This window comes from Dermochelys coriacea, chromosome 3, assembly GCF_009764565.3.
Source record: "Dermochelys coriacea isolate rDerCor1 chromosome 3, rDerCor1.pri.v4, whole genome shotgun sequence".
Classification (NCBI taxonomy): Eukaryota; Metazoa; Chordata; order Testudines; family Dermochelyidae; genus Dermochelys; species Dermochelys coriacea.
In genome coordinates, this window is record NC_050070.1 from 137,744,161 (window position 1) to 137,756,220 (window position 12,060).

General features: G+C 41.2%; 1 protein-coding gene across 2 annotated transcripts in view; it reads left to right on the top strand.

Annotated features, from left to right (window-relative positions):
• Window positions 1-12,060, top strand: part of RYR2 (ryanodine receptor 2) — a 735,866-nt gene that overhangs the window by 681,933 nt on the left and 41,873 nt on the right. For both annotated transcript variants that reach the window (XM_043511417.1, XM_038395332.2), the window contains one exon: window positions 5,593-5,723. In XM_043511417.1, coding sequence (XP_043367352.1) covers window positions 5,593-5,723 — 131 coding nt within the window. The remainder of the gene's footprint in view (window positions 1-5,592; window positions 5,724-12,060) is intronic.

Here is a 12,060-nt window from a genome sequence, read left to right on the forward strand (position 1 = left end):
TAAGAGGTCAAGGAATTTAACACTGTTTGTTTTTGTAGACCCCTTTGCTCCTTTCTATTGAGTGATGTGCAGTGGAACAAAATCACAGATATTTTGCACAAACAGGGTGGGGACCCCCATGAAGAGCCACTATGTTGCTGGCCTCCCCTATAAATAAGTTATGCATGTGATGAACCTCACAAGAATTCAGAAAGTGAGGCCTGTCATTTGAGGGAGGTGGAATCCCTCCGTATGGCATGTTCTCATAGGCTCAACACATGGCCATTTGCCATGTACATTAATGCATCCCTGTTCTGACTGAGGTGCCATCTGTGCTTTCAAATACAAGTAGAGGGGGATACATGTGACCAGAGGAGGATGGATTACAATGGCAGCATTGCATGTCAGCTGGCTGTGCTGCACAAGAAGTGTATATTACCAAGGGTGTGTGGTAGTTGGACGAGAGTTTCTGACTGATCCTATTGTCCCTTTTACACCTCTGTCAGTCTTGTTTTATCAGGAGTGGAATACAACAGATCAGCAGCTCACTCAAAGGAGGCACATGAATAGCATTTCTCTTTGCACAGGTTTTTATGCAGTAGGAAATTATTTGGCTTCTAGTTATTTTTCCAACTTATCCTTAATCGGATACCTTTTCTTTGCCAAAGAGACAGGATCTGCTTTGCAAGTGAAGGCACATGGTTACTAGGTGGCAGATTTCCTTATGCACTTTAAATACTTCCACAACACCAATAAATAGTGAAACACATTTTCCATGATTGGGTGTCAGGTGGCATACACAGTACCATCTCCACATCCTGCCTTTTGAGATATGGCTTTCTTTTTTTGTGTGTGTGAGTTTTAGGGAATGTCTCTCAAAAAATAACTTTTTTATATTTATCCTCTTGGTAGACATGAATTAAAAAACTATTGAAGTAACTGTTTACCATAATGATTTCCGACAATTCCTGATGCCCTGAATGGAAGACATTGTCCTTAAAATGAGCAGTTCTAGTCTCAGCCTGTGGCCGCTGTAGACACACATTGCTTTTAAAAAAAAAATCCATCTCAACTGTATTGCTTTTTATATGTGTGCAAGATTTGTGTCTGGAAATTGCTGTTAAAATGGGAGTGAGTAAAATCCACTAAACACTTTTTATGAAGCTGTCTTCAAATAATATTTGAACTACAGTTGTTATATCGAATGTAATATCCACCCTATTATCAAGCAATATAGTTTTAATTGTTTTCATTCCAATATAATGCTGTCCAGCTGTAGGGTATGGTTTAGGTGCAGAGTCACTGATGTGGGGTAGATAAATAAAAGGTGAATTTGGGGAAATACAGAAATAATGCTGAGAATCACATTTCAAAATAAAAGTTCAATAAAACAGCTCTCCGTATGTAATTAATGCTTTAGTGCAACCAGAATGTACTTTTATCGCAGTAGCAGTTTTCTAAGGAAAGTCCATTCAAATGGAACTTAAAGATCTGCCAGCCCCATCCAGTCCCAATGGGAGGCACTTCTCTTGAATGTCACCCAGCTCATTAGAGATAGTTCTGTCCTAGGGAAGGCTTCCAGAGCAGGGCCAGCCCAAAACATTTTGGCACTTGAGTCAGGGAGCTCAAATGATGCCCCAAGGCCCCTTCGCTTGGGCCATAACTTTGAAAGGTCTCAGTTCTGCCTTCTTCCTGTTCTACTCCTCTCATGGTACTGCTCTGCTATCTACCTCAACAAAGGAGAACTACCAACTTGAAATGCCTTGTTCAAAAATTTTAAGTAACACTTAACTTTCAAATGCCTGAACAGCAAATGTAACTTTTCTTGTCTGCATAGTAAACACTGGCATTTTTATCTGTTTGAATAATCAAAGTGGTGCTTTCCGTGCCTTCTTGATTGCAAAGATTTGAACTGCTTCCTGCTGAAGGTCCACAGTCTGGGCCAGCTCATGCTCTATTGAGATGGTTGCAAGGCCGACCAGCCTCTCCTGTGTCATTATGGAGTGTAGATGTGTTTTTATTAACTTCAGCTTGGAGAAGCTGCGTTCTCCAATGACAACTGTTACAGGAAGTGTTAGACGTATGCACAGAGCAACAAAACCATTTGGAAAGAGGGTGGTCATTTTATTTGTACACATGTATTCCAGAATAGCCTTTGGAGTTGGTCCTGCTGAAATGTATCTTGAAAGGGCTTTCAGTTCATCACCTAAATCACTCGCATCAATATCACGCATGTCATCAAGTGTCAATACTGTCTCTAGTGCCCTGCCTTGCTGGTGTAGGTCTTCTTCAGGTATAGTGAGGAATTTTGGAATATCATACAACATCCCAAATGTACTGCTGTGTTCTTTGAGCTCCATGAAACGTTCAACTGATTGTATTGCACAATTTAGCACCTGGTTAAAGAATTCTACTTTGAATTGTTGTTCTTAAGGGATTATCCTGTGCCTCTTAATCAAAATTTCTTCTTCAGTGACTCTTGTATTCTTGAATGGGTGGGAAAATAGCTTCAGTGTGAAGTTCCTCTGCCAACTTCTGTGCACTCTTCAGAACTTTTTGAAATCCCTCATCTGTAAGACTGTAGGTATGACTTTGCTTTGTCCAGTTATTCCATTGCTCCAGATATATGTATAGGTCAAAACCTTGGAGTCTCTTGCTTACAACATTTATTTCAAATAGTATGTCATGCCACACAGAAATTTGAAGTTATGTATGTTTCTGGTGATTCCATTTCCGTGTGCTATTGTTCTCCAACGAACAGTTCCTGTCATAACATTATCCTCCATAATGGCAACTATAGCATCATCTATCTTCCCAATTTAGTGTTTGATAGGCTTTATCGCCTCCATTCGACTTTACCATTGTGTGCCACTCAGTGGTTTCAGTGTCAGAGAGGATGTCCCCAGATGTTGCTTCAAAATTTGCCATCGATGAGCTGATGCAGAGAAAAATACATAGATGCTTTGAATTACATTAAAAAATTCAGCAGCCTCACTAGAAACTGATGCTGCATCACTGACCACTAGGTTCAATGAATGAGAACTGCATGGGACAAAAAAAAGCTCGAGGGTTTAACTCTCAGATCCGTGTCTGTATTCCTCTTTTCTTTCCCCTCATGTTGGCAGCATTATCGTAGCCCTGACCTTTCATGTCAGCTCTCGCAATTCCCATATCTTCCAGCTTTTTAAGAAGCACATTTGTCATACTAGCTCCTGGTATGACATCATCAATGTCAATACATTCTAGAAAATGCTCTCTGACAGTCACCATTGCAGAGACATTTTCCCTAGGTTCTGTTGTTGTTACAAAATGCACCATTAAAGTTATTTGTTCTGTATGGCTGATGGCAGGTGTGCAGTCCAGAATAACAGAGTAATATCTTGCTGACTTCAGATCTACCACCATCTTCTGTTTGACTGTTGTTGCCAGTAACTGTATTATCTCATTTTGAATTGTTTTTCTAAGGTAGTGGTGTGTGTAAACTTTTTGGCTGGTGAATCTTCTTAGATGCTCCTGGAGTACAGCATTAAACTCAGCCCACAATTTTAAGGAAGTTTCCATTGTTTGGCACAGACAGCTGATCTGAAGTGCCACGCAGTGCTAGGTTTTGGGTAGCAAGCATTCTCACAATGGCAATGAGCCTTTTCTGAATATTTTGCCAGTAAAGAGACTATGATGCAATCTTCTCTTGATGCTGATCATCTTTGGTGGCCTTTAACCTTAGTCTCATCTCAAGCTCTTTCCACCTATGGAATGCTCTCTGGTGATTTGCTACCTTCTCATGGCATGCCAGATTTCTAGACAGATTTTTCCAGTCCTTTGTTCCTGTAGAACCCAGTGTGGCTGGAAAACTAGACTGGAAGAGTTTGCAACAAAAACAGTATGCAGCATTCTGGGGTTTTGAGTACATAAGCCATGGCCTCTCCACTTTGTCACCATTGGGGATTTCATGCCAGTAATTTGTTGGATGGAAACGTCTATTTTCATTGTCTTTGGGGAACATGAAGTTTTTCACTTGCTGTGGCCCATGCAGTACAAGGAAGTCCCTCAGGCTACTGATCAAGTGTGTCCACAATCCTGGATCATCTAGATTTAAGGAACTAAACTCAGCAGCAGCTGTTCCTTGTGTCTCTACCACACTCTTCTCTGATCTACACTTTTCTTCAGGAATGTGCATGTTTACATCCATTTGAGATGAGATATGGATGCTGCAGTAGTTGCCAGCTCACCTGCACTCTGACTAGCTGGAAGATCAGGCATCTCCTCACTACTCACATCCTCACTGGGGCCGGAAGGTTCACTGTGAACATGTGTGTCTATGTATCTCAGGAGAGCTCCTTCCTGCTTAGATAGAAAAGCTTCCTTTGCTTGCTTGCTTTTTCTGAATCCTGCCCCAGAGGGGCATTTTCTTCTTTCACTCATGACTGCTGTTCTGTGTCAGCTATAGTGGCTCTCAACACTCAGTTGAAGGGGACAAATAACCAGGCTGGTAGCAGGGCCTGAGTAAGGGAAGATATTGGCGTCTTAAGGGCCTAACTGGCTCCTACTACTTCAGTTGACTGCCTGTTCTCCTCAAGTGGGTTCAGGGAGGCAGCAGGAAACAGGCAGCTCCCTGAGAAGCTGGTGTTAATCAGTCCAGGCTCCTGGGGGTGCTAGAGAGGTACCTAAGAGGCTCCTCCTCCTCTCTCTCCCTGCGGCTCCTGCTGCTTTCTGCTATTCCCTTTCACCTTTTCTCCTGCCTGCCTGTTATGTCTCTTGTGCCCTCCTTCCTCCAGCACAGCACTCCACCATCTCTGTGCATCTAGAGCAGAGAGCATACATATGCACCAGCAGCAGACACAATTTTCTACACTCTAGGTCCTAGTGGTGCCCCCCACCACACACACACAGGGTCTGGCACCTGAGGTGGCCGCCTCAGTTCACCTCATGTTAAGGCTAACCCTGCTCCAGAGCCTTGCAGCCCAGATCCTCAAGGGCAGGCAAAGTTCACCGAGCACAACTCAAGGAGGTGCTGTGCAAAAGTAGTTTAACAATGTCTTTTGCATTACTTTCATCCCAGTGCAGCTGTTTCCCCTGCTGTGTCTTAAGAGCAGCCTCAGGACTACTTTAATTCATGCCAATCTTTAATAGCCCCAGGTGCCTTAATGCAACCCCAGATGAGCCTGACATAGAAGCATGCCCAGTATGCTCACTTTTTAGCCATGTCCCTTTTCACCCTGCTATGCTGACAGCAGGGAAGGTATGTGGTCTACAAACCCTTATATTGGCTCTGTGCCACTGTAGGATCCCCCTTGCATTTGTCTGAGCCTTCCTGGGGTTAATGGCCACAGTATTGAAACAGTGCAGTGCAAAGTCATTGTATGGCACTAAAAGATCTGGGCCTCATTCATCTATACATACCCAGGTTACTGGCATTAGTCAAATACTTTACTGTTTGAAAGACCACTGTAGGTTATGTGCAGTATGTAATTTTTCCTTCTGATTGCTCGTTTAGCTTCATTCAATCTGTGCATTCAATTTTTATGAGCAGCTAGCTGTTCTTAAAAGATAGTAGCTCCCAGAGCTGTCACTGATTTTGAACTAATTTTTAATATGTTTATTTTTCTACTGCAGGTTCCCCTGGTTATTTTTAAGCGTGAAAAGGAAGTTGCAAGGAAATTGGAATTTGATGGGCTGTACATTACAGAACAGCCTTCAGAAGATGATATTAAAGGGCAGTGGGACAGACTCGTCATCAACACACAGTGAGTGTTTTAACTTTAGCTTTTATAGCTGTGTACAGAATTTTCTGGAATACACACATTATATACAACTAGCTCTCAAGTCTCGCAGAAGAGGACGATGGCAATGGGGATTAGGCTTCCAGCAAAATAATCTAATAGACTGTAAGCATCTGTAGGAATTGTTGTAGATCGTGATTATTAGTCAGTGTTCTGAGGGCCTGAATCTGAAATGACTTTTGTCCTGCAAAAAAAACAAGGCACAATAAAGTTCACGTTGGTGAGAGTTATATTTACTAACAAGTGTGACTGCAACAGATACTGGGTGAACTGCACTTTGGAACCCTTTAGATTGCCTTGAGTGTACCCCTCAGGTGACAGGCCCAGGTTTCTGCACATCATTCTGGGAAGAACCACATGGTCCAGCCACTCTGGGACTGGGTCTCTGGACATTAATCCTAATTGTGTTGATGTGACAAGCCCAACTCAATTTGGCACCTGTAAGCCCTTTCGCTCTGGGGACCTGTGATCAGTCAAGTAGACTAAAGCAACTCAGAAACAATGTCTTCCAAACAAAGTATTATTTATTCATTCCCCCAAAGGTACAAAGCATGCAGAGCAAAGTGTAGAAACAATAAATGGCATGGGTATTACACATCAATCTTTCCTTGCCAGATTTTTGTAAACTCCCTTCACCCAGCTAATCCCCCTCTCTTGCTGGGAGAAACAGACTGTCCTGCTCCCAGCAGGCTTTCTCTGTCTCCCTGTGTTCCTTTGCCAGCCTGTGAGCTGTCGCTGACACTCCCAGGGCCGCCTCTGGCCACTCATTGTCTAGGCCTCGGTGGCTTAGTGGGGTTTTTTGGACCTCTCTCTTCTTAACCTTTGCAAAACAGCTATGTCATTGGGGCTGAGGAGTCACCTCTTCACAGCTATAAAACTGGCTATTCTGAGTGCTCTGTCATAGTTTTCTCTTTCCCACTTGGTTGCTTTAACAACCCCTTTTTAGCTAATTCTATAACAAGTAACTCATCGTAAACACATACACAGAGGTAGGTGCCATATTCATGAAATATAAAAGTCATTTCCCAGTTCATCACCTTTGTGCTAACACTGTACCAGGACACAAAACAGTAGAAAAATATTGGGCAAAAACTTGCACACAAAATAAAGCTTCTTCAGGTTGGGAAAAAAACCTTAAATTTGACACATACAATGAAGCTAGCTAAAGCCTGCTTTCACATTGTACTGTACTTCTGTGAAGAGTAAGAAGAGTGAGAAATAGAAACAGATGTTGCTTTCTCAGAATACTTGATTTTCTCAATATGTTTTTTAAGAAGATAATTAAATGATTTTAACACAGCAACTTTATTTGCATTGTTCAACTGTATAAGAATAACACTTGAAGACATATACAGTATCTGGAAAACTCAGATATAATAAAATTGTTCAGATGTTATTAAAAAGCTACAGAGCTTCCTCTGATGTGGTCTGCCTCTCTCCAGAACTGAAGAGTAGTTTCAGGCTCTTGTTAGGTTACAGAGTGTTCTGTATTCTGCAGGGTAAGAATGAAAGAAAATTAAAAAAAGGAAGTGGTAGGAAGATACAAGAAAAGGAAAAAATATATAAAAGCAGGGAAGAGTGAAGAGAAGAAGTGAGCAAAGGGAAAAATACATTTAAAAAGGGTCCAGAAAGAGGATGACATGGGGGGAAAGGGAAGATAACAGGAAAAAGGAATTGAGAGATATGAAAATAGAAAGATGAATAGTGGTAAACAGAAAGTTAGATACAGTGTTGTATCTATTTGTAGTGTGCCGATCATCATGATACGTAGCCATCAATGGAAGAATTAAAATTCCCTTTGTCATCCAAGTAGGACTCTCTTCTCTGTTCCTTTGTGGATTTGTTGTGTTAATTTTTTTCAGAGAGAAAAAGAGAGCTTACCTGTTAGTTTATTGAGGGGAAGGTCTTAGCAAAGAAAGGGCAGTTCTTGAGGTGGTTGGGCCCCTTGTTTCATTAAGGGCTTTGAAAATGAGAGCCAAATACTTAAAATGGAATGGGAGCCATGTGCAGTACACAGGGACTTGAAGTAATATATTCCTGTGCGTTAATCTCACTCAGAGGACAGTCATTTGAAAATAATACTTAGTCCTGCCTTGAGTGCAGGGGACTGGACTAGATGACCTCTCGAGGTTCCTTCCAGTTCTATGACTCTATGATTCTGCTATGTATAACTCATTACAGTAATCCAGCATGGAAGTGACACAGACATAGATCAATAACTGAGAGTCTTCAGGCTTCGTGCTTGTGAGAGGTGGAAAAGTGTTTCTGTCCACTGCTGCAACTAGTCATCTAAGTGGATGAGGAAGACAAAGTTAGTGAGTAGGTGAAATTATTTCAAAAATCTAGCAGAGGCTCATGGCTGTTACAGCCCCTTCAGTTGAGAACACTAGTCCAAGTACTGTGGCGTAAATGCTCAGATGTTAAGGCACACTTAATCTAGTTTTACACCAGAATTACTCCAAATTGATAAAGAGGCTGGGAACTTGTTTTTATACCACCAGTTAAGAAGAAAACGAAGCCCACTCCTGGTTAACCTGATCACAGAGATCACCCCCTTGGCTAACTCAAGGTTGCAGTGCTGCAATACCTGTTTCCTAGGGCTGTCAGAAGCTGCATTGACATGGCAATTAGTCCTAAATACAGCTGTCTGTCTCCTAAGCATAAAAGTAACTGAGAACATGTCATGCTAGTGCTCTTCCTAATATGCTGGTTTCCCCATTGAGTATCAGGTCCAGTTCAAAATCTTATTAAAAAATTGTGAGGCCAGAAGTAATCATTGTGATCATCTAGTTTGACCTCCTGCATAACACAGGCCAAGGACTTCCTTGAATTTATTTCGGTTTAAAGTAGAGCATGCTTGTCTTTTAGAAAAAAACTCCAATCTTGATTTAAAATTTCCAGTGGAGGATCCACCACAACCCTAATGGGTTGTCTCAAACCTTGTTAAAATTCTGTGTCTTATTTTGAGTCAGAATTTGCCTAGCTTCAGCGTCCAGCTATAAGATCTTTTTATATCTCTGTCTGCTAGATTGAAGAGTCCTCTATTATCAAATTACTATTCCCCGTGTAAGTACTTATAAGATATGTCTACAGTGCAATAAAAGTTCTGTGGCATGGCTGTGTCTGGCCTGAGTCAGCTGACTTGAGCTCACGGGGCTCAGACTCCGGGGCTATAAAATTGCAGTGTAGACATTTGAGCTTGGGCTGGAGCCTATGCTCTGAGACCCTTCCCCCCTCGTGGGGTTTCGGCACCTGGGCTCCAGCCTGAGCTCGAATGTCTACACTACAGTTTTCTACCCTTACAGCCTGTCCCTGTGAGCCCAAGTCAGCTGACCTGGCTCTGAAACTCAGTGGTGCCAATTATTTTATTTTTTTTTATCACAAAGTAGACACACCCGTAGACTGTGATAAAGTCACCTCAGAACCATCTCTTTGCTAAAATAAATAGATTGATTTCTTCTACTTTTTCACTATAAGGCGTGTTTTCCAAATCTTTACTGATTTGTGGCTTTTCACTGAACCCCCATAATCTTTCAGCTTCCTTCTTGAACTGTGAACACCAAAACTGGACAGTTTTCCAGTTGCAGTCCCACCAGTGCCAAATGCAGAAGTAATATTATCTTTCTATTCCTAATTGATATCCCCCTGTTTATACATCCAAGAATTATATTAGCCATTTTGGCCACATCATCACTCTAAGAACTCATGTTCAGCTGATTATCCACCATAAATCTGAAGTCTTTTTCACAGTCATTGCTTCCCATGATAGAGCCCCCATCCTGTAAGTAGAGCTTGCACGCTTTGTTCCTAGAGGTATGACTTTACCTTTGACCATATTGTTTATTTGCATTATCTTACCTGACAATCCAGATTATCTGTGTTAGTGACCTGTCTTCTTCATTATTTATGACTCCCTCAATCCTTTTGTCATTTTCAGACTTTATCAGTGATAATTTTGTGTTTTCTTCCAGGTCGTTGATAAAAATGTTAAATAGCACAGGGTCAAGAACCAATCCCATCTTGGATTGGCATTGATTCTATCACCCTCCTTTAATTCTTTAGTAATCGAGTCCCATATCAGCCATTCCTGTATCTTGCCTGGAATTGATGTCAGACTGACAGGTCTATAATTACCTGCCTACCCTTTTTAAATATTGGCACAACATTAGCTTTCCTACAATCCTTTGAAACTTCCTCAGTGTACAAAGACTCATTGAAAATAACCATTAGCAGTCCAGAGAGCTCTTCAGCCAGTTCTTCTAAACCTGTTGGATGCAAGCTATCTGGTTCTGCTGACTTAAAAATGTCTAACATTGGTAGTTGCTGTTTAGTATCCTCCTGTGTTACCATTGGAATGGAAAGTATGTCATCATCATTTTATGGTCTGAATACATAATCTGGCTTTTTCCCAAACAAAAATCAGAAATATTTATTCAACACGTCTGACTTTTTTAATAATATTATTGACAATTCAATCATTTCCATAGAGCAGTCAATGGATCAATATCATTGTTAGGCTCATTTTTGTTCCTAATATATTTAAACTTCTTATTTTTCTTGCTCTGAACATAAGAACATAAGAATGGCCATACTGGGTCAGACCAAAGGTCTATCTAGCCCAGTATCATGTCTTCCAACAGTGGCCAATGCCAGGTGCCCCAGAAGGAATGAACAGAACAGGTAATCATCAAGTGATCAATCCCGTCACCCATTCCCAGCTTCTGATGGTCATTGATTTCTCTGTGTCTTTTTCCTTCCCTTATCAATTTTCTGCAATTGCTAGCTTCTAATTTATATTCATTGCTATCAATTTACCCTTTTCCCATTTGTTATATATTGTTTTATTTTCTTATAGTTGCTTTTCTTAGTTTTCATCTTTAAGTCTTTTGTAGGGGAAGGATAAACTGCCTAATGGATCGCTTCTCCCTCTCCCATTCAACAAATATTGCTATCAACAGGTACACTGAAGCTGCTGGTATCCAAAACGAGGCTAATCTGACCTAGATACCAGTCATTTTCAGAGAAAAAGTCTAACTGTGAAACTTCCTAGAACAGATTGACTTTTCCTCCTTCAGATCATTGCAGTCTCATCATTTAACCCAACTTTATCATGAACCAAATTACTCTCCACTCCCAGCAGATTTCCACCCAAAAGAAAAGACATGGCATACAACATCATCAGCAGGTTAGGTGAGCATGCAGCCCTGCACAGTGAATGCTGAAGTTTAAATTCTTGTATTTGTCACCTAGATACTACAGTAATTGATACTATAAATGCATGTATACATAGACAGACACAGAACTGAATTGAATATTAATCAAAGATTGCCCACTGATTGAGAAGGTGATGTGCTGAGGCCCTAGATTGAGGGGATAGTTATGATTTCTGCTAGATTTATGAAGTGCATTTCTCTTCTGACTTGTATCCTGAATTAGAAGTGATCCATGACATTTGTGGTGACAAAAATTTCTGTTCCAGATGAAGCAGATGCATTTAGTGTAGCTGTGTTTCATTTACATGCGAAGGATGACCTTCACTCCTGTTCCCACAGACCATCACTGGCAGAAATCTTGTGACCATACTTACTTCTTCCATTACAAATTCATTCCCTCCTCTCAGTTCTGCCATCTTCCTAGCTAAACAACTCTACTTATTCAACTTAATTGAATTACATGTCCACAATCCAAGTCACCTTTTTGCTACCTTGGTCTCCTCAGACCCTCCCCTCCTCCACTGCTGTCTCTGCACTGGTTCTTTCAAGAGTTGATGTCTAGCCATGGACAACAGCATGCCTTGTCTGTCACCCCAGCCCATAACCTGGGCATAATCTTTGATTTGGACCTCTCTTTACGTCCTCACATCCAGGATGTCTACATCTTGTTGATTCTTTCTGTATAACATATATAAGATATGGCTTTTCTTACCCATTTACACAACTGAAACTCTTGTTCAAGCTTTCATCTCACATCTCAGTATTTGCAACAGCCTTTTCTCTGGACTTGACAAATGCAATCTTGCCACGCTTGTATATGATTTGGCAAGGATAATTCTCTTGTGCTGTTGCATTGGCCATGTCACCCTTCTCTTTGAATCTCTCTACTGGCTCCCCCTTCTCTATCACATCAAAGAGAAGCTGCTAGTCCTCACTTTTAATCCTTTACATTCCTGTCATCTGTCATTCAATACTGAAATGTCAGTTCCCACTCTAATCATACCTCTATTTCCCACTTGTTAATTTTTGAAAAAAGCAACGTTGTCCTTTCTCCCATACTGCCCCTCGTGCTTAGGAGAAGCTCCTCC